Source organism: Primulina huaijiensis, chromosome 2 (assembly GCF_012295235.1).
Source record: "Primulina huaijiensis isolate GDHJ02 chromosome 2, ASM1229523v2, whole genome shotgun sequence".
NCBI lineage: Eukaryota > Viridiplantae > Streptophyta > Magnoliopsida > Lamiales > Gesneriaceae > Primulina > Primulina huaijiensis.
This window is the reverse complement of record NC_133307.1, coordinates 28,023,201-28,046,148: the sequence shown is the minus strand read 5'-3', so window position 1 is coordinate 28,046,148 and position 22,948 is coordinate 28,023,201. Positions and strand designations below refer to the sequence as shown.

At 34.6% G+C, this 22,948-nt stretch overlaps 3 protein-coding genes and 1 long non-coding RNA gene across 11 annotated transcripts; 3 read left to right on the top strand and 1 right to left on the bottom strand.

The window, feature by feature from the left end:
- The first annotated feature begins 91 nt into the window (after positions 1 to 91).
- On the top strand, positions 92 to 3,807 carry LOC140962341 (uncharacterized). Its single transcript, XR_012172523.1, has 3 exons — positions 92 to 403; positions 1,081 to 1,200; positions 3,594 to 3,807. It is a non-coding gene; the product is annotated as an uncharacterized lncRNA (long non-coding RNA).
- Positions 3,808 to 5,354: 1,547 nt separating this feature from the next.
- LOC140971273 (uncharacterized) lies at positions 5,355 to 7,334 on the top strand. Its single transcript, XM_073433463.1, has 2 exons — positions 5,355 to 6,065; positions 7,017 to 7,334. Exons 1-2 carry the CDS (start codon positions 5,400 to 5,402, stop codon positions 7,182 to 7,184), a joined length of 834 nt encoding a protein of 277 aa, XP_073289564.1. The 5' UTR covers positions 5,355 to 5,399; the 3' UTR covers positions 7,185 to 7,334.
- Positions 7,335 to 7,803: 469 nt separating this feature from the next.
- LOC140971272 (protein ZINC INDUCED FACILITATOR 1-like) lies at positions 7,804 to 14,439 on the bottom strand. 3 transcript variants are annotated; one of them, XM_073433460.1, is made up of 17 exons: positions 14,104 to 14,439; positions 13,428 to 13,468; positions 13,069 to 13,129; positions 12,889 to 12,991; positions 12,684 to 12,786; positions 12,554 to 12,607; positions 12,402 to 12,464; positions 11,904 to 11,953; positions 11,724 to 11,799; positions 11,367 to 11,582; positions 10,909 to 10,996; positions 10,638 to 10,723; positions 10,445 to 10,552; positions 10,135 to 10,179; positions 9,942 to 10,030; positions 9,440 to 9,483; positions 7,804 to 8,110 (listed from the first exon to the last, which is right to left on the bottom strand). In XM_073433460.1, the coding sequence occupies exons 1-17, from the start codon at positions 14,261 to 14,263 to the stop codon at positions 7,962 to 7,964; spliced, it is 1,536 nt and encodes a 511-aa protein (XP_073289561.1). In that variant the 5' UTR covers positions 14,264 to 14,439; the 3' UTR covers positions 7,804 to 7,961. The 3 variants fall into 3 exon arrangements, with proteins under 3 accessions (XP_073289561.1, XP_073289563.1, XP_073289562.1); XM_073433461.1 differs by lacking the exon at positions 7,804 to 8,110 and adding an exon at positions 8,195 to 8,861; XM_073433462.1 differs by lacking the exon at positions 13,428 to 13,468 and having other exon boundaries at positions 14,104 to 14,260.
- A 4,702-nt stretch (positions 14,440 to 19,141) lies between these two features.
- Positions 19,142 to 22,406, top strand: LOC140971270 (protein FAR1-RELATED SEQUENCE 3-like). Of its 6 annotated transcripts, none has more exons than XM_073433454.1 (6): positions 19,142 to 19,422; positions 20,210 to 20,380; positions 20,552 to 20,785; positions 21,110 to 21,199; positions 21,728 to 21,847; positions 22,091 to 22,406. In XM_073433454.1, exons 1-6 carry the CDS (start codon positions 19,231 to 19,233, stop codon positions 22,238 to 22,240), a joined length of 957 nt encoding a protein of 318 aa, XP_073289555.1. In that variant the 5' UTR covers positions 19,142 to 19,230; the 3' UTR covers positions 22,241 to 22,406. The 6 variants fall into 6 exon arrangements, with proteins under 6 accessions (XP_073289555.1, XP_073289557.1, XP_073289556.1 ...); XM_073433456.1 differs by having other exon boundaries at positions 22,087 to 22,406; XM_073433455.1 differs by having other exon boundaries at positions 21,728 to 21,856; positions 22,087 to 22,406.
- Positions 22,407 to 22,948: the final 542 nt, after the last annotated feature.

Genomic DNA, 22,948 nt, shown 5'->3' with positions numbered 1-22,948 from the left:
TGCTTCTATAAATATGAGAATTAATGCATCAGACTTAAATTTANAGGCTAAAGCCCGGTCTCCTGTGTTTGATGTATTAACTGGCCGGGAACAAGAGTTTAATGTGCTTTTTTCCAAGGGATTTCAAACAGATTTGAGCATCTCATCGTATCGTTCTTAAAATAGATGCAACTTTTATTATTGAAATTCTGGTATCTTCTCGAACTGCTCACTTGGTGTTTTGATTTCTTTCAAGTCAGCAAGATCTCTTTCGGTTAGTCATACCCCTACAGCAGGATCCATCCCAGCTCAGAGAACTCTGACTTCAGATGCTGAACAGCAAGGGCTCAAGGAGCCATTGCTCGGTGAAGTTAAGCCAATGCCATCCGCTTCTTCTCCAAAACCCAAAACCTTGCTCTGTGTGGTGAGAGCTTTATACAGCTTCCTTTTATAGAGTCGGAACAATAGGAATCTGGTTTCTTACATTCTCTTACTTCAGGTTGAGATTACTTCCAGTGAATCGTACTCTTTTAATTTTATTGTTTCATGATGTGTCTACCGAGGAATGAAAACAAGTCAAATACTAGCCATCTTTATATCCAAGCTTGAGCTCATACGAAGAGTCAAATACTAGCCCTTTTTCGTAATCGAGCTTGGACTCGATTTTTTCAGCTAGCTCAAAATTTGAAACATGAATTATTTTGAACTTGATTTCAACTAGGATGAAAAATCAAAAGCGTGCTTGATTCATTTGGTTCGAACTTAATTGTGCTAATTTTAAGTATTTAATTCAGGCTCGAGCTTATAAAATTTTAATTAACATGTTACAGGTGGCAAGCTATCTAACCAAATAGTTTGACCATATTTCAGCTTGCGAATACGTTAATATGTTCGAGCTCAGCTCAAGTTCGATAATTTCAAATATCAATCATATTCAAGTTGACTCGATTCATTCGTACCTTAATCTAGCATGTGTCATAAGTTGCCTAGTTTGTATATTTCTTTTCCAATTGCACGAATAATAATGTGAATGAAGTTCTCTCCGACTCGTTGTGTTACACAATATATTTGACAGCATTTTATCGATCATTTTAATTTCAGGAAATTAGAGTTTCAACACAGGGAGCTGTGGCTGCAGAGAGCAATCGAATAGGATCATTTCTTGGCTGGGGAATGACAGCTATTTACCTTGTTGGGCGTCTTCCTCAAATCAGCCTAAATGTAAGCATACTTTATGAATTCCTATCATGAACTTATGGTTTCATCCGTCCATGAAATTTTACTGCAAACACTAGTTAAAAGTCAAGCCATCAACGGACCAAAACTGGAACCAAAATCATCTATAAAAAAAAAACAAAGGGAATCAAACTATTTTTTTAGTTTCCGTTCCAAAATCAGACTGGGACTGATGGTTTGATTTCAGTTTCTAAAAATTAGAGAACAAAACTGTAAATGTCTCTTAACTTTTATGGTGATGAGTACTGTTAGACAACTTGATTTATATATTAATCATTATTTTACTTAACCTTTTAGGCTTTTACCAGTTTCAAAAAAATAATTTGTTTTATATTATATTATATGACATTATAGCACGATACAATATTTTTAAAATATATAACTACTTAATATGACATTACAATATTAATCGTAATAACATTTTATGTGATGAACTACCTACCAATCATAATAAAATACATTTACTCGAAAGGTCACTAGTTCTTATGCAGCAAAAGCAAGAGCAACCACGCCGTATTAGAGCCTCCCTCCCACGGTCGACCCTCGGCCTAAGACGAAATCCGGTGGCCTTGTGCCACACACTTAACCGGCTGCGGCCCCACGCTCACCGCCTTCTCTTGACGGCACCCCATTAGAAGCAGCCCATTTCCCTTCCGCCACCCGCAGTGGCCACCCACCTCCTCCTGTTTCTGCAGCGGTTCCATGATATCGGCTTTGCAGATTTCTGAGGCGGAGGCTGAGATATTAGTAGTGACACTTGCCTTGTCCAGGCCCTCGGCCGTGGCCACGCTCCAGTCAATGCTAACTTCACTCGGCGCCGTAACACTCAGAAGCCGAACATGGCTCGTCCAGGCTTTTCATGTCAAATTCAACCTTGCGAGTCACATTAATGCCATGCGCGGATATTGCAATTCTTCTCGCACTAAATGTAGAACGTTCCTCCACTGAATAATCCCTTCCGCAGTACATTGAATTACACGAAGTTGGGGCTGATAAGCTATCGATCTCGAATAGGTCCGAGCTCGCATCGCTCCCAATATCATCATCTATGTTCGTTACACCCACGATTGGACTTCCTCGATCAAAAAGGCCTGCTCGACCACTCACCAGATTTATCGGTCCTAAGACCGATGACAGATCAAGAACTGCACGAAAAACTTCCAAAGACTTGTGGGGTGGATCTTCAAAAGGGCTAGTATTCGATTTTCTCCCGATATTCTTCAATGCAGGCATATGATTCTCATTCTCCCGGTTAGAAGTGCCTACTATAGGGAACCAAAAACGCCTCAATTCTTCGATAAAAGGCCTCCCTTTAGCTGATACACGCTGTTTGAGTGTTTCTTGTGTGGTCTCGAGATTGTTTTCTTGCGAGAGCCTCTTCTGTTGGTGATTTTTTAAGAAGTCAGAAGGCAAATGGTTGTCTTCATCATCGATGTTCTTACCAGTTTTAATCGAGTCCAGCATTGTTTTTTCTGGCTCCAACTCAACCTCCTTAACCTGGACAGCTTTCTTGCCAATGCAGCAGTTACCCTTTCTATCCAATTGCCATTTCTTGGCAGCAAATGTCCTTCTCTTGCGATCATTCGTAGGAAAATTCTTCAAAGAAACTCCGGTGGGATTTGACATCAACAACCTGGTTCGACTATTCCAACTAGCCTCCGATGTAGATGCCGTAAGAGTAGCGTTGAAAGATCTTCTCTGTGGGAAATTCCTGCAATATCCATCAACAGAAGAAACTGGTGACGGTACCCTTTGATCATCAGTAACCAAATCGTGAGACTTCTCTTCTTCTGCAGCTGTCTTCCGACCTCTTTCGGATCGTCGATTCCACTGAAATACATGTGTGCGTCAAAAATGCTCAGCTCGGTGTCATTAATGGAGAATCCGCTCTCATTTTGTGAATTTTTTGCAATATCCTTGGGTTTCATCATGAGGTACGAGGTGAAAGATACATCTTCAAAGCTAGATTTATTTAGCGCAAAGGCAGTATACCGAGGGGGAGTTTCCTTAGAGGTGAACATTGGCTGCTAACGTACTGAATTGTGCTGAAGTTTTCTTGGTAAAGTTGCTGCTTTTTGAAGGAAACTCAAACTCCTACCATGGCCTTGGCTATTCCTAGATCTTCTATATATATAAACACACACACACACACGTGGATATAGACTCCACATAGGCATTTTGCGTCTAAAAATGTTGTACAAAATTAGTAACTGCATTTTTAAGTCTTTCAAAAAAAAAGAAGAAGATATTTATATATATAAATAAAGATATTGCAGGGAAGATTGTTAAATTGATCGTTTGAGTTGGCCTTCTTGTAATTTTGTCTATCTAGTCACATTTCAGTTTTAGTGTAATAACATTTTTTTTTCAATTTGTAGTTTTTTTTGTCTCGACGTTGATCTGGTGTTGGATGTTGCTGAAGTGGTGCTAATAATCGCTGACATGGTGCCGGATATTGTTATGTCTTGTGCCACGTTGACATTTCAGAGAAAAAAATTATTGGAATTGTAAAAGGTGGATTTTATTGTACGAGAATATTTCAATTTTTGTCATATTTCATCGAGAATGATGATGTGATACTGTACACATTTCTGGCATGTCGGTGTCGCATCACCAACGCATGTACGCATCGTTGTCACGTAAGAAAATGACTAAAATTGCATAGAAAAACAATTTAACGTACAAAAGCTAAAATTTTACAACGTCGAACACCAAATCGCAAAAGACATAAAAATACATGGCAAAAATGTAATTTCTCCGTACTAACATTGAAACCTGACTAAGTTGATTGCTAAAATCACGATGACGAAACATATCGGACCAATTTTGTTTTCCCCATAAATATATAAACAGACAAGAGTTGGGCACATGTTGCTCAATTATGTTCACACAATGAGAACTATCTTGAAAATTGTTGACTCATTATCTTAATTTTTTGGAGTAAATAAATCATTTGCTGGAAATATTGATATCTAAATAAATTTAAATAGTAGTATTTATGCATTCATGTGATTTTCCATCGCATAAAAACGAACAATGCACTCTGCGTTTTGCATATATCCATTTATTGTTGGGAAACTAAAGTTTGAAAGTACTCCTGATCGAACTTCGTTTCTGATTGGATGAAATAATTAGGGTTAGATAATATAAATTTAATCTGAAATTTTAATTTTTTTTCTTTGGAATAGTGGTTAAATGTATTGTTGTTACTATCATATAATAGATATCTTGGAAAAGATAAATATAACCCGTTGGATATACCGTATACAGACAATGTTAGATGTAGAATGGGGAACCTAATATGATCAGTATTTGTCTTACGGATCTTTTTTTATGAGACGAGTCAATCCTATTCATATTTACAATAATAAAATAATAAATTTTTGCATAAAAATTAATATTTTTTTAATGAGTAACCCATGTTGAATATATGTCTCATAAAATTAACATGTGATACCATCTCACATGAGTTTTTGTACGTGTGAGATGAAAGTTTCGTCTTTGAGGAATTCTAATCTTTAATTCTATAAGGTTAAATAAAAACTCCATATTTTTTTTCCCAATAAGATACAACTATGTATGATTGACAGATTTCATATTAGAAATATTCACAATCGTTACCTTAATTTGCATATCTCAAAATATGCATTGGAATCGATAGATTTATATTATTCGATTTCGAATTGTTTGACTTGGATTGATTAAATTCAAATGAATTCTAAAATTAAATATATAAATTTAAACATTTTCGATAATAATTGTATATTTCAAACATATTCATATATAGTGTCATTTGAAATATGATTGCATTTAAACATTTTATATTTATAATTATGGTTCCTTAATCTCCACAACCTAATTTACTCGGGTAGCAATGGTCGATGAGCATTATGAATTTTATGATATGCCTTCTTTTCGGGCTGCATGTGTGACAAGCTCCATGGCCGCAAGCTGGGTTAGATTATAATATTATATTTATTAATTACATCAAATTAATAATAGCAATAGATTATCAAAAGATTGTGAAATATTAGTGTTGGAGGACTAAATTAGAGGCCCAACATATTTCAAATATGAGTTGGTGGACTGAAACCTAGGCCCATTAACCATTTTCTGAATACAGTCCATTGTTCCTTAAGCTAGGTTTTTACTAGCAACTCCTCCTATCCCACTCGTACAAGATCATGGCAGAGAGAGGCGGAGGAGATCGTGGCGGTTTTGGACGTGGCTTCGGCGGTCGGGGACGCGGCGGTGACAGGGGGGGACGCGGGCGTGGAGGCCGCAGGCCGCGTCGCGAAACGGAGGAGGAGAAATGGGTGCCAGTGACTAAACTTGGACGATTAGTGAAAGACGGGAAGATCAAATCTCTGGAACAAATCTACCTCCACTCCCTCCCAATCAAAGAGTATCAAATAATCGACACTCTCGTTGGGCCGTCGCTGAAAGACGAGGTGATGAAAATCATGCCGGTTCAGAAGCAGACTCGGGCTGGGCAGAGAACCAGATTCAAGGCGTTTGTGGTGGTTGGGGACGGAAACGGGCACGTGGGATTGGGTGTGAAGTGCTCGAAGGAGGTGGCGACTGCTATACGTGGCGCTATTATATTGGCCAAGTTGTCTGTAATCCCGGTGAGGAGAGGCTATTGGGGGAACAAGATCGGGAAGCCGCACACTGTTCCCTGTAAGGTGACCGGGAAATGCGGCTCTGTTACGGTGCGGATGGTTCCGGCACCCCGAGGGGCTGGTATTGTGGCGGCGCGTGTCCCTAAGAAAGTGCTCCAGTTTGCTGGTATAGATGATGTCTTCACTTCTTCCCGTGGGTCGACCAAGACCCTTGGAAACTTTGTCAAGGTCTGGACTTTTACAGCTGATAGTCTCTGTGATATCTTTGTTTTCTTGCATAATCAAGTTTGTGTATGTTTAGCTGCATTCAACATAATCATTACTGGCGCATAAAATTGCTTGGTTTTAGATTTGTATTGTTTGGATCTAATAATTGATTATCATTTCATTTAGCTTAGACCGTAGGGGAAAAGGATATTAAGAAAACAGAATATCTTGAATTCTAATATTACTAGTTTGCCTAAAAATATGTACATAAAACTCATCTTAGCGATTCCTGGTGTTATGTAACATGGTACGATGCGTACCAATAATATATGAAATTTGCACTCTTAAAATGTTTTTGAGAAGTTCTCTGAAATGTTTTCTTATTGAATTGGAACTGTGTTATCATTTTGTGGGATTCTCAATTGTTTATTTTCATGTACTCATTGGTGTGTTTTTAGCAGTGTTACCTCTGTGTTGATGTGTTGTGTTTGATTCTTGAAGTTACTAGTTCTCTTCTTTATTTTTTTTATTTCTTAGACACTTGCAGATGCTACACAACCAAATATCATCTAATTGAAGAAATATAACTTCCATGGCTAAAATCGATTTGGTGCTTTCGGGTTCGGATCACGCCCCAATTTATTTTTGTTGTTTTTAAATAAAAAAAATGAAAAATAACACAAATATGACTAGTCTAAGAAAGCTTATGAAGGAATAAGAAGAAAAGTACTTTTTTTCCAATTATATAAATTTATCAAATATCCATAGAGAAATAGAAAAAAGTTAGAAATTATATATTGGCTTTTTTGGCTGGGTTTGATTGCACAAGAGTTTTGGGTTTTCTGAGTTTCATTTCATAAGCATGTACATGTATATATTTGGTAGTTTGTGTTCAAATGTGTGAAACCTGCGACCAAGCCAGTGATACATGCAATTCATGTTGTGGTATTGACTGAAACTCATTCTTTGCAGGCAACTTTTGATTGTTTGTTGAAGACATATGGCTTCCTAACTCCTGACTTCTGGAGGGAAACCCGCTTCACAAAGTCGCCCTTCCAAGAGTACACTGATCTATTGGCTAAGCCCACGTCCAAAATCATCCATGTCATAGAGGACAACGAAGCCCATTCTGTTATGTGAGGATGCTTCAACTTATATAATTTCCTAGTTTGTCTTCGGTAAGTTGAAATCACTTTTGTTTGTGAACGGACTGCTTTAAATACACTCGACATTTTACTTTCTTAAATCTTTGAACGATTCAAGTTGTTATAACTTAAATTTGTCTGTCCATCCCTGTAATTGATGTGTTCCCTAATCGCCACAACTATGGTGGAAACAGTAGCAATCATTTCGGTTGAAAATCGACTTGAGCTCTGTTTTAATCGAGTTCAAATTCTAATTCAGTCAGAAATATGCATAAATTGATCTCTCCTTTTCTTTTATGTTTATGGGCGTGTACTAGACTTAATGGAGCGACCTCATTCAAACAAAAAATTATTTACATTATTCAAAATTGTACGACCATGCAAATCATATTATCTCAAAATTCATCGAATTGTGACCATCACTCTAAAAAGTTCAAGAAATGATCTCCATTACTTCAATAACTATTTTCTTGAGGATCGTGCAAAACCTTTTATAAGATTATTATCATATAAGATAACAAGCTACGGGCGAGTCTAGATACAGAAACTATAATAGATCTTTAAATGTCGTGGATTCGAACTTTTGAAGTTACTGATCCAATCATACGAGGATGACAACGATGCCAATGTATGAAATATATGTGTCAACATGATTCCAATTTGTAAACATGAATTCAAATTCTTAATGGTCGAAAACTCGGATGCAGCCATCCACAAGTTGAATCCGACTATTTAACAATAAAACGAAAGCATAAATCAATCTCAGTGCAAATCAATTTCCGATTGATGAACTCCCTTGCATCTCAGGGTCAGATTCTAAATCTGAAACCTTATCTTCGGGTAAGACCAGAAACGGTTTGAAGGTCATCACGAGGCCGATAAATTCAACTACATTCAGTATAAAGAAGACCATATGAACACCTGCATCACAACGCAGCACTGTCAAAAGTCGGAAATAGACTAAGGGTGAAGATCGAAACTAGAAAACACAAAACTCATTCAGACCTAGTAAACACCAGACTGATTAGAACCCAACCTGGCCAAATCTTTTTTATTTTATACATATTTAATCTACTATAGGGAAAAAAATGTTCAGATCAGTGAAGAGTTGTGTGAAGCAATGTAAGAGCACAGTAAGACCAACTTAGCCTTTTATTTTAGTTCAAGTCCCACATAAACCTGATAAACCCTTATATTATTCACAGTACCTTGAGTCCCAAAATGACTTTTGGCACTCGGAAACAAAAGAACTAAAAGATAATAGAAAAAAACACAGGCAATGCTATGCAAGTTCAAGGTAACCCGAAATGGATGGGGACAGAGATTCTTTTTTTGTGGGTACTCCCGGGAACAAATCCAGTGGAGACGGGGTAAGGCCTGTAGCTCAGAGTATCAAAGCACATCGCTACGAACCACGGTGTCGAGGGTTCGAATTCCTCCTCGCCCAAAACCGTCCCAAAAGGAAATATCTTTCCCTCTGAAGGTAGGAAAATAATGATTGGAATAGCAGACCAAAAGCTATGAAACTTGGGTGTGAGTCTTTGGAATGACTTTTTCTTTTTATCTATCGTGAATGACGGCCTCATTACACATAGTATGTCCCCGGCCCGTCAGCGTATCCTTTTGTTTTACTCCCCGTAACTCTTCTTCAGCTAGTCTTGGGTAGAATAAGCTAGCAAGTACAAGTATTAGTAGCATAATAAAAATGTCTACCTTGTCATTAATACATTTGCTTGCGGTAATTGTAAACTCTTGGGAGAATATATAACATCTTTCATGCAAAGCTAATATACCTGAGAATTATTAATTGGCTAGTTGTAAATAACCACGGGGCTGTAGAGCAAAAGATTATCCCGGAATTACACTAAGCTATTGACGATCATTTTAAAATCTCGTGGGCACTCGGAAACACAAGAATTAAAACAAAATAGGAAAACACGGGCAATGCCATGCAAGTTCAAAGTTAACATATTAAAAATATTTGAGTTGAACTATTCTCACTAGATGAAAATTTTCGTGAAGTGACAACTATTTGTTATAGAGTCAAGTCATATTTTCGATTCTTAGGTGCAATTATTGGAATGAAAATTATTGAAGAACAATAATTCTTCATGCTACAAGAACGATTAAAATGTGGTACTTGAATTGTTGTATAATTTAAATTATTTAGGTTGTATAATTATCATCGACTGTAACTATTGGTTAAACAGATAGCTCTTGATCCAATAAAAAGAAATTAAGACTTTGTACCTGGTAAAAAGTTTGTGTTTCGGCGGAGTTGAGCCCATGAGAGTCTGTAGTTAGTGAAAACCATTAGTAATGTGAGAAGATAGCAAGTGCAAAGAAACTTGGTCTGTATTTCTACATTTGCATCGTCTCTGAATTTAAGTTCTTTTAATGTATTCTAACGAGGATACTACTCAATTATAAGACACTGGAGATACTGCTCAAGTGTTGCCTGCCCTCGTACAAATTAATTATACATAAAAAAATGATATTTGCAGAAAATTTAAGATACGTATCAAAAGCGGTTTTCACTTTAAATAGTATCTCGAAAAAAGTTCATATTTTTCCTCCACTTACGATGACATGTCTGCACACAAAAAGATTTAATACTTCCACATATTATTAAAGATATGGGTATTTTTTCTAGAAAATTCAGAAGATTTCACAGACCAAAAGGGGCTTTCTAATAGCCTTTTGTTTAATAGAGAGATAATAAAAACTAAGTTCATAAAAAAGAGTAACTCACAAGGAACCCCCAGCCGCAGGACCAACTGCTTTAAAAAGAGACATGGCAGACATAGATATGCCATTTGCAGCTCCTCTTTGTTCTTGAGGCTGAAATTAGTACCAAATAGGTTTTAGGTACTGGAATTTCATCGATTCAATATGCTTAGGTGTTCAAAAATTCAAAAAAAGTACAAGAGAAAAGGAGATAGTACCACAGCTCGATTTTGCATGACTAGCAGACATGTCGTGATGGATATCTGTTTACATTTATAATGAATCAGAAGCAAACATTACATAAACATAGCGGGAAATCATTCTCTAACACATTTTGGTTGTTTACAATTGGTTAGATGATATTTGGATACTCTAAACTAAATTATGTCTTCTGTAAATGAAGTTCATATAAAATGCAATCTTTGTAAAGCTCTCATATAGTTGTTCGTCAGTTGCAATTTCACAAGAGAATGACCCGACCATCTTGACTGAAACAAATAAACGTGTCAATGAACAATGTGAACTCACAGAGAGAACATTCTTTAACATGGAAGCGCAATTAAGCACAAGCAAAAGAATCAGACCAGATAATCCCGCTATAAAGGGATAACTCGATAGCAATGGTATTGTTATAACCTGCAAAGAGGATGATTACAAGGGTGAAAAACCAATACACTAAAAGGAAAACATGATGAAATATTCGATTTTATGAGAGGCCTACAGCTCCAATTCGAGAAACCATGATGGTGCCCAATGTCTTCTCCACCCAAGTATATAGAAAGAGCTGAAAGATAAGCATACCAAATCCTGAACGATCAAGCAAAAGGTAAATGACAGATATCAACCAGCGTAAATTATAGTAAATGTGCAGACATATCATCGTAAGTGGAGGAAAAATATGATTGGTTCACCATCACATAAATAAATTGCAAAGCAAGGTGAGAACTTCTTACCCTGTCCTAAGAACTACCACTGAGGGATAAACCATGTACCTGTTATGACAAGAACAACACCAACATCTGAGGTTGTAAAACTCAATCCTCCAAACTTCCTTGGGCTGACAGCCCACAATGAGAATATCTGAAATGAATAAGGCTGTTGAAATAGAAGCTATAGAGAGCAATATATTTTTTCAAGCATAAAAATAGATAGAAAATAATGTTTTTCTTGTGCATTTAGATCGTTGAATGATATAGTGCTTGCCATCGTCACACCATTTATTTTTTGGAAAAAATTTAGTAAAGCTAGGATAGCTTACTAGTTAATCCAGTGACTGATAATATGATGCAAGTGTAAATAGTACGAATGATGAAAAAATAAATATCAGACTGCAAAAAGGAATAGCGACGAAAGGATACAAAGTATAGAAACAATGAAATCAAAAAATATGCATTAGACAGTGGCTAAAACTTTAGTGAGAAGGCAAAAAGAAATGGAAAGATAAAGATACCTCAGTGTAGGCCATATCATGAAGTTGAAAAATACAATACACCATAATAGCAGATAATAACGGCCAGTTTTTAAGAATACTCCTCTTCTTCAACGGGAGACTGCCTTCAGAACCTTTGATTTTATGTGGCTTAACTGACTTGTAGGAATTTCCCTCCAAAACAGCTTTCCCACCATCTTGTTCTATGTTTTCTTTTTGATGAGTGTGCAGAGTTTCCTACAATTATCCAATATTTTTGCCAAAATAAACAAAATTCAGGAATCATGATTATATGGATATATCTTCCCTAGTAAATATTCACATCTTGAGCAAGATGAAAACCCAGGTAGACGGATATAATAAGAGAGAGAAACATACGGGAAGCCAGCAAGATACAATTGATGCAACCAACGCAAAGACTGATATTGTAAGACAAGGTAAAAAATATGGAAACCTACAATAAGTGTTCATCGATAAAATGGTAAATAAGTTTGCATCTACACAGTTAGTAAAATAGAAATAAACAAATACGCCGTTACGCAAGATAGTTTGACTTACCTCCCAAAAATAGATTCCTTAGAAAAGATGTGGGGATACTTCTCTGCAGGCTGAAATCAAAACAAGTGAAACAAGTAACTCGTATGCTATTTATCACTCTTTGTTGAGGCTGAAGACTGTAAAGTGAAATATCACGCATAAATTTGAAGTCTTAAGCTACCAACTTAGATGGAATTAGGCTAAGCTAAGGAAAAATTATTATATCTGCTGTGGTGGTGTAAGATATGTTATAACTAATATTGGATATTATCTAAAATTATTATATATCATCTTGATATAAAATTAGGACTTTTAGCTAATTAGATGGTTTTAGTTAAGATAAGTAACCTTGTCAAAAAAAAGTTAATAAGTTAAGTATTTTGTCAGATACAATTGATTTGAGATTTGAATTTGAATCAAATCATTAAATCCATTGATCCAAACACAACTTTAAACATGAAATTCTGATGAGAGAAATACTGTCCCATTGATCCTCAAGAAGCAGAGAAAAGACACTACCTGAGCGAGAAATCCTCCAACAGCTGGACCAATGACCAAGCCGATACCCCAAGATGTGCTAATCTATAATCAACCATATTCAGGGAGCCAAATCATCATAGTGAAGTTGACAAGAATTGCTGTCGAAGAATGAAAAGGATTAAATGCCTTACAACTGACATCCCCAAAGCTTCGTGTTCTTTGCGACAAATCTCAGAAGCATATGCCTGGATCAGTCGGAAATTGAAATAAATAAATTTAATTGCCACATGAATTATTATGACAAGTCATTTACGGACATACTCTCATAGGACCAAGTATTCCACACAAACTTCCAAGAATGAACCTTGTGCTAATTGCCATCCAAAAGTTTACACTCAGTCCAAAAAGTGTGTTGAGAATAACCCTGAATTTTACCAAATTGAAAAGGAAACAATGATGTCAAATGATAAAATCATAGAGAACCACAGCAAAAGAGAATAAAAACAATAAGGTTATTGGCACCCACACTATGATAGTACCAAAAAGTATTATTGGTTTTCGACCATATTTATCAGCAACCAGTCCCCAGAGAAGAGAAGTCAAGGCTCTACCCAACATGAACGAAGATCCTTCAAGAAACATTACATAAATGCCAATTGAAAGCTGCCACAATGGGTGGTATATAGCACCTAAACCAGAAACTAACCCACATATCCAGCATAAAAACTTATATCTTCCTCCCTTTTTGCAATATGGAAGTCCCTGATCTGCACCAAGTTGAAGGAGAAACGCTCAAAATTGAACCTCTTAGAGGAGGCCAATAATCTAAGGTAGTCTATAACCAGCGCACGAACAAATTAGTCAGCATGAAAATAACCAATAAAAAACTATATAAGAAAAATGGCCAAAAGTTTGCTGCAGGGAAGGGAGTGATGCGGAAAAAATTCAAATGGTCGTTTAAGCCAGGCAAAAATACTCCATGAAGTCAAATGCCATTTGTTTTTTGGACGAGAAGATCCTGAACGTACAATTGCAACAAGAAATACAGGAAGTCAGAGCATGTACCATAAAATAAAGGAACGGAAAGAGAGATGATATTGGCAGAGCTGCAATGACACCAGAATAAACTACTAAATTAGAAAGCTTAAACTCAAATTCGGAAAATACGATATCAATAAGTGGTAAAACATTTGTTAACAAGACAATTAAACTTGCTCAGTCCTGGTTCACCAAACACACATAAATCAAACAATCTAGAAACTTTAGTTGTCTATACTTTAGCTTATTGCACGCAGGAATCTTTAATTTAGTCTTGGGTGACAGTGATTCTACTCCTGGACTATCCAATCTTAAACGTGCCTCATGTTGCCTCGTGTTAATCACAAAAAGGGCAAAACAAATAGGGAACCCTGGACCATCCAATCTTAAACGCGCCTCGTGTTAATCACAAAAAAAGGTAAAAACAAATAGGGAACCCTTGATGATTTGCTTCAAGGAAAAAAACTTCAACCTTGTAGGAACAAAAATCTCCCAACACAAACCAAAGTTACTCAAGTTCTCAACATTTCTTTAGTTTTTTTGGATGCAACGTCAAAAATCAAATTAAAGCACAAACAAAATAAAAACCATAGTAATAAAGAAAGACAACCAGCCGATTCAAAAGGGACTCTTGCTTTATACCTCGTAATTAATTCTTGAACATCAAAAGTATAATACTTCAACAACAACAAAAAAAAGAAACCTGCACAAAGGGTGACAATCCAAACAAATGTCATGTTCTTATAAGGGATCCGACTGTCTGATTGCTTGAGCTTCTCAATCTTACAACCCGGGCAATCATCATAAAATACGAAATCTTCTTGTTTCTTGAGCAGAGGTTCATTAGCAGCATGCTCCTCCATTCCCACGTACGGCTCTCTCTTAGCTCAGACCTACTTTTCAAGATGGAGACTTTGTCAACTGAGAGCAAAAGGACAAAATTTGTACCGTAATCGAAAGTCCGCGTCTAATGTCGTATCGGGCCACGTTTCATCATGATTTCGGAAACTCGTACGTAATTTTATAATCTTGATAGATATCGGAACGTGATCGAAACTGTATGTGTTAGTTTAAATGTTTAATTATAGATAAAGACATGCGAGAGAACAGGCGAATTGCGACCGGCTGCGAGGCAACATCCAAGAAACATAGCATAGCTTAGCAGCTGTTCGTTGTTGGAGGGGTATTTTGCAGTTTTAAAAAATCCGCTTACGCCCAGTTTAAACATGTTTAAATTTGAAGTTCGATAAAAATTAAAGATAATTAAAACGTTTAATTAAACTTATTTAAACAAAATTAATCACACTTATTAATTTTTAAAATTTTTAATTTTGAAAGTATATTTTTTATTTTAAAATAATAAATTAGGTTTATAATTTAGATGTTTATTTTTTAATTTTAATTATGATTAAGCGTGTCTGATAATAATTTGACAAATATTTAACATTTTTAATGTGATCTAATTGCAAAAACAAATAAAGATTGTAATTTTGAGATTATTATGCTTCTATAAATATGAGAATTAATGCATCAGACTTAAATTTATGATATTTATGTATTATTTTATCTATTTATTAGTTTGATATAATTACAATTACACTAAAAATAAAAACACTTTTTCATGTTTAAGCATGTGCTAATCTCGCTTAAGCTTGAAAAACTTGGAGCTCGACATCCGCGCTTCGGGACGCTTCACGGTTTTTATAACCTTGGTATTTTGTTATTAAAATTCGTCAATAATTATTTTTAAAAATGATTTTTACTATATTTTGTACGATGTAATTCAAATATATTTGAAAAGATTATTTTTTTAAAAAAAAATAGTTGATCAGATCTATTTTCTCATACATATATATACTTGAAATTTTATTTCTGTAAAATGTATACAATAATTTGTTAAATTGACTCGACAATCGACACATTACAATAGAAATTTATAAATTACAACTCAAAAAAATATCTTAACGAAAACCAATTTACTACAAGTATAATTTTTTTTATTCATAAATCCAATTTTTTACGTGTAAAAAAAAAATCAAACCTGTTATAACGACATTCTTAAAAATCAATTACCAATTTATTTTTAAAAAAAATATATTTACAATCTAATTCACTTCATAATAATTTCCACCAAATAAATTTTTTTGCACACCAGTAATGATAAAATTATTTAATTTAATTAACTAAAATATCTATATGAAAAGTATGTCTGGGCTTCAGACAGCATCGGACGTTTTCCTTCTAAGTTTTACTTTGAGTAGTCTATTCATTAATCATTGGCAACCCTAGCTTGTCTAAGTAATTTTCAAAATGTTTTATGTTTTAATATTTGTTAATTAATATGTTTTAAATGAAAAAAATTAAACAAAATGGATAAATTAATTTGATAAAAGGTCTAAAAAAATAGTTATTTTTAAGTGTGCAACATAAGAAATACTTAAAATCAATTAAACAACCCGTTCTCACATTGTGCAAATTAATTATTATTTGTTTGTAATATTTTTTGGCGCTGCGTAATTTTGCGTAAAAGATCTATAATTGAATTTATAAAAAAATAAAATTTTTTAATAAGAGTTTTTGATAAATAATTAGGAAATTCTTTAATCAAGATGATATTAGTTATTTTCGAAACTTATGGTGTATTATAATTATTTCGTGGGTTAGGACATAGGATTAATGTGATTATTCAAATCTGGAATATGATTAGTGTAGTTTCATATCTTAAATTGTGTTTGGCTGGAAGAATTTCTGACTATTCTAAATTGGATAAATAAATTATCTATTTATTTATATATTATTTTAGATGTAAAAAATCATAACTAAATTAAATATCTGAGAAATTATTATTTTTACATATAAACATCATAATCAAACTAATTATTTGAAAAATAAAAACCTAATGAAAAACTCCAATCTAAAGTCAATCATATTGAATCTACCATATTAGAGTGTTTTTTTAATATAAATTAATAATATTATGTAAAATTATTAATAGAGATAATTTTGTCCACCTAACTTTAAAGCTCTATATAATTAATATGGTAATTATAAATTAAATAGTAAGTTAATTTATTAGTCGAATTGAAGGGTAGTAAGTTAATTTATTAGTCGAATTGAAGGGTTTGACCTTATGATTTGTTTAGTTTACCAAATTTGATCAATTACATTATTATAAACCATTATTGAGAATCATTAAATCAATAATTTTACATGTGGGGCACAATTTTTTTTAATTAATTCAATCAAAATAAATTTTACGCAATAGAAATAGCATTACATATACATCAGCAGTTGTGCCCAAAATAATGCGAGTGCAGGTTGTATCCCTAGACTAATCTAGTTGATACGAAAAATATAAAATAAATAAAGCAGTCAAATGTATTATTATTATTTAAACATAGACGTGCAGTGTTACAACTAAATTAGTTAATTGACATTAATACAAATTTTCGGAAAAATAATCTAATATTTTAGTTTTGTGGTCCGAAATGAATTATTTATAGCATTAGTGCACAAAGCACGATTCCAATCACTACACGATAAAATGAGGTGACGTGGTTAAAATTGATTAATGTTTGGTAAATAGTTAGGAGTTCAGTTTTTTTAGGGATGATGATAGTTTATGTTTAAACTCGACCTTGTGTTAAACTCGTTATGGTGAGACTGATTTAGTCCGGCCTAACCGGAACACTTAGAGGAGCTCCTGTATCAATCACTTCCATTCCTNGTCTCGGAGCAAGTCAAACCCGTCCCGAACCACCCATAAAAATATGATATATATATCATTAATGATATAATTATGTCCCAAACAGTTGTGCGTATTTTATGAAATAATGAAATTTTATTTAATTAAAAAAACACCCAAAACAAACAAACAAACTACAATTTTAGCTTTCAAACGTAACAGCTTAATTGTTGCTAAAATTTGTCCAATTTACATAAGTTCCACACAATCAACCATTATCTTTAAACCACATATATTTTCATATTCTTAATCTTAATTATTACTCATTTATTTTATAATCCCTTCCTTTCTGTCTAAGACCGCCCAATTGCATTGCTAGCATTAACACACGAGTTAGACTGCGAAAGCTTTTTAATCATTTCCATCTTCCTCGCTATCTTGTGCAGTAGTCCAATCGGTGCTATATTTGAAGTATTTCTGCTCTTATAATATGGTCAAATGTTAATCCTTAGATCATCAATATATGTCAATTTCTATAAAAATGCGAGAGACTCACATAATATAATGATAATATAATGATATTGAAATAAGGAGAAAAACACTCATTCAACAAACTAATAGTATTTATAAGGAGGCTCGTAAAATATGGAAAAACTCAGTTCTTTGGCCAATGATGAACGATTCTCGGGGAGGCTTTTTTCAGTACTTGTTTAGCTATGTTGTATAGAATGGCAAAGGGGATGATTTTCAGATTTTTGTGGTGGTCTGTTGGATTAGTTGGGGAGAACGAAACAAAATATTATGTACAGGAAAACAAATATCAAAGGAAGATGTAATTGCTAGGGTTGGGAAAAGCAGCAACTAGCTATCTTCTACTACCACAATCTACGACTAAGCTTGCCCCTCGATAACTCATAAGTCACAATCCTATTTGGCTACCATCGCCTGCTAAAGTTCTTAAAGTGAGTGTAGATGCAGCAGTGACTGATTCGAGTGATATGTTTAGTGTGGGCTTACAAGGCAGAGATCATCACATACATGCTTTATTCGTTGATGGCAGGCGTTTCTCTGGCAACTAAGGAAGGTGTTTTGCAAGCTGTCCAATTTGGATGGTCAAAGTGCTTTTGTGGTCAAGTTCCAGCGTCTTTTTCTATGGTCGATCTTATTGTCAAAGTCGTGTGAAGCTGCTGTTCACAAGCACATTGTGCATCAATCAAACACTGTCCACGAACTGCAAATAAGCGGCTCACGAAATTGCTCGAAAAAGCTTCTTCAATTGTCGGTCACAATTTTGCAACAGAATTTCGAATTGTCCAGAAAGATAACTCTTCATACGAGTTCGGATGATTTTAGAAGGTCTCTTGATATAAGCTATGTCAATGTCCAAAATAATGGTCCCTCTTTGCACGAGTGTCCTTTCATGTGATCAAACTATGACCCTTGGTGTAAGTACTTTGCATTTAAAAAAGTCCTTATTTCCATAATCAAACACACCAACAAAAACATTTCATCACAACAAAGAGTTCAAAAGTATTCTAAAGTTCTTTGTTCTTGTGATTTAAAATGCTATTAACACAAGAAAAAAATCGTTATATCTTGAGAGACAATTGTCATATGCTATAAATACCATGTGTGAGACAAATTCATCATAAAGACATCTAGTTTAACTCTAGACTCGATTCAACCGAAATTTTCCATTTCAGATGATGTTATAGATTCAATTTGCAACAGAAGTTGAGACGATGTTATGTCAAACGAAGATACCACACACAACGTTCACTAAATAATTTCATGAGTTTGTGATAAATAATTTTTGACTCTCATTTTTTTATGTCAAATCATTTTGAAGTTTTGAATGTTTTTATTTTGTTATATATAAAAAAATCCATAGATTTATACATTTTAGATGTATTTATTTTGTTATTATTACATATTTAGTATTATTTTTTTATCAATATTAATAGATTATTTTATTTAAATAAAAAATAATATTTATCAAAATATACAAAATAAAATTTGTCATAAATCTAAGAGGCTGGTTTTTCAAACCCGGGCTGATTGGGTCACCTGTTCGCCTCGTGAAATCGTGGGCAGTCAGTTCTGTGGAGCTGTAACCCGTTTCATTCAAGGCTTCAGGGGGATGAAATGCTGCAAATAGCTATGGAGGATAGCACTTTGTACAGGCATCTGCACAAGCTGGTGGGCTTGAAGTCGGGGGAAGAGCTTGAAAACTTGCTTGAAATGCTATGGAAGACCCGCAAAACTGGTCTTTCCGCTCCACAAAAGTCTTCCCTTCAGTCCCTTCTCAGGCTCCCCCTTCTCACCGACCTTGACCCGGTAAGTGATTATTGTTCCCTTCCCAGTAAATCTTGTTTTTATCCAACAACATAATTCAGGTATGATATCATGTGTTTCAGTCAAAAGAAATATTGTTTGATCTCTACGTTTTAAGAACCTAGATAAAAAAAAGTGGTCACTCTAAAGGGCTTTCCCTTAATATATAGCATATTAGCCACATATGTATTTGATGTGTTATACTTTGTGTTCCATCCAAGAATACGTCTTCTGGCCTGGAGTTTGAGATTTTGTTAAAACTCTGTGTTGTGAACAAAGTGTAATGTGATAGTGAGTTACTGTTTTCGGTTTGCTTCTCTTTTTTATGCATGTTCTTTACTGGCCTCTCGAATGAACCACTTGATTGGAGGTATTCGAAGATATGAATTTCAAATCTACCGCTACCGGTTGATTATGACAGCTTTGAAATCCTTCCAAGATGGTATCAATTCAAATCCACTCTTCAGATCCCTCCCCCACAAACAATCAAATCCTCTCATCCAGTACAACATAAAATAAAAGATATTTCGCTTGGTACAGTTTTAGTGGCACCATACAGGGCAGAAATTCAATTGTAGATAACTAGCTGGCATGGTCAGCCACGTGTTTGGATAAGTTGGCTTGCATGCATCGTCTTGGATAGTTTGTATTGTCCGTTCAATCTGTATAGTATTGACTATTTGATTCACAAGTTTCATGAATAGATTCTACTCCATTAATGGTTAGCTGAGAGTGTTCAATTGGTAGGATTCTGATCAAATTTCGACATATACTTAAGTGTTGATCATAGGTGCTGGCATGCCTTCGTTCTCTTCTTATGAAGTGTTTGCACAAGAGTTTCGGCAGTGATTACATTTTGAAGCTACTTCCACCCGATCTGACATTGGAAATGCAAAGGATGCTGCTTGTAACATTGCAGAAACATCAGAACCAGTGGAAGGAAGAGCTATCCCAAGAAGAGGTAATCTTTTTTCTTGATTTCAAACAATATGGGATACAATATCCTTCTTGTGATAATGAATTGTAGAATCTCTTTGACGCGTGTGATTCTTGCAAACATATTATGAGCAATAATATGCTGGGCATATATTTGTTATCATCTTTAATTGTAACAATTTTATGTCTCTGGCAGTGTTTATTCGGAAAAACCAGCTTCTCGTATCAGCTTAATGCTGGCCTTCCGACGCCTTTGTTATCGTGTTCCTTTCCAGAGGTTTCTGGGTCATTATTGCCACAACAATTTCCTATTACTCAATTGAACAATCATAATCTTGGAGGTCATACTTCCATTGCTGCTGAAAGAAACATGTTGAGTTTTCCATCAACGTTAACTCTTCAAAATGATGCTTTCCCCACTGACACTCTGGTATGCTATTTTATAAAGAAATTTTCTGCCTTTCCCTTTTGAAATAATTTTCTGATGGAAAATTATCTTCCCCACTCCTTAACCACTTTTTTGTCTACTCATCGATATGTTTTGACATTTATTCATGCTGCCTCCGTAATCGGGCCACTTGTCCATTGTTGTAGAATATTGAAGTAACATACTTATTTCTTCCTTCTGTTGTTTTCTCATAATTCACTCAAATTCCATTCCAGAATGTGACAAAGTGATCAAGTTCATAAAAGTTCACTTTCTACTAAAGGAAGCTGTGCTGCTAATCTATGTTGATGTATAAACTTGTTGTAGGGAACTCTTCCCCAACTAAAGTTCATGACATGGACTGTAGAGAATAAAAATGCAGTGCCAGAGAGCCGAGTGGCTCTTATTACGCTTAAGGTATGCGAATTAAAAAAACTTCTATGATTGGTGCCCCACTTAGTTGACCAAAACATCACAAAAAATAAGAAAGATTAAGTGAATAATGAGTAGCCTAATGGATACATAGTCATTCTCGCTGTCCTTGCTGGGACAGCCAGCCATTAAATGGTTCGTAGATTACATGATGATTTGAAATCACAGACTTCTATCTTTTAGATTTCGCTAAGGTTGCATATTGAAGTTTCATATAAAACTTTTTTGGTTATCTTTGTTTTAAAGTTCTTCATATATACTCTGCAAAGCCTTCTCTCTTTTACACTCTGCTAAGGATGCATTCATCTTATAGATATATATTTATTAAAGATTTAATTAGATTGACTCATTACGGGCACTTTTGTAGAATGTTTTTCAATATATTTCGATAATTTTTTTTTAAAAGCATGCATCAGGAAGTGTCTGTCTTTACCGTTCTCATTTTTTGTTTTAAGTTTTAAAACTTAAATATCATGCCCCTTTTCGTGATTCCAATTCCTTCTTATGTGATAGCTGCAAGATTATAACAAGGCTCCTCCAACGGAGACAGAAGTCAAGTTTCAACTCACAAAAGACACACTCGAGGCAGTGCTGAGATCAATGACTTACATCAACGAACAGTTATCACGATTTGTAAGTGAAGTATTCTCTGTTTTGTGTCTTTTATGCTTATCACATCAGTCAGCACAGTGATAGGACTCTTTAAGGGAAACAGTTGTGCCTTTATGATATTTCTGCTTCTTCTATAAAGCTGCTGGGTATTCCTTGTGTCACTGAAACCCAATATGGTGTTTTTTGTTTTGGTGTCTGCATCATGAAAATTATTAGTTTTGCAGTTTTGTAATGTATATATCTTGCAATTTTTGGTTCAGGCAGGACCGTCTTCAGCCTCATTGCAGAAGAAACAAAGACGATAGCCTCAGTTTTCCAGTAATGTATATATCTTGCATTTTTGTTTGTACTCCTGTGCCGTGTCTAGATGAATATTACTCACCAATTTCATCAGCCTTGCTTTGTAGTCTGTAGAGCTGTCTTCTTGTTGCTTGATGAGTCTCAACTTCGCTTGAGAACCCCTTTTTTCGGGTCATTACCGAGCTGTTGTATGCATATTCAAATACATGTAATTTATTGTGCATGATTTAGTATGAACACAAATGGTGCTGGCAGTTTATGGCTATAATAAGTTCAAGAATTTTCCATTTGATATATAAAGTACATCAATAAAATAAGCATATGTTAATATCAAAGTCGCACAAAACACAAAATTACTACAAAAAATTTGTGACAAATCCTGTCGAATGTTCAATACCAAGCCCTACACAAGCACGAGATCCGATCACACGCCTCGAAAGATGATATATGAATTAGAGGACAAATATGAATTAGAGGACAAATGCAAGCATTATCCCTGTCTTTTCTAAGATCAAAATGACCAAGTTTTGAGCACGATATTTCACATAATTTGTTACTTGTCCGACATCGTTCACTAGAGTTGTATATATCCATATTTACAATAAAAAATAATATTTTTAACATAAAAAGTAATATTTTTTATGAGTGATCCAATTAGAATATTATTATCACATCTCAAATTTTTTTTATGAAAATTATATATTTTTCTCATCTATTTTCTCATAATGTAATAACGATACTGTAATAAAGAATAATTCTCTCTTTGTTCAAAAAAATGTATTTTATTAGAATAATAAATGTATGTGTGTATAAAAAAAGAAT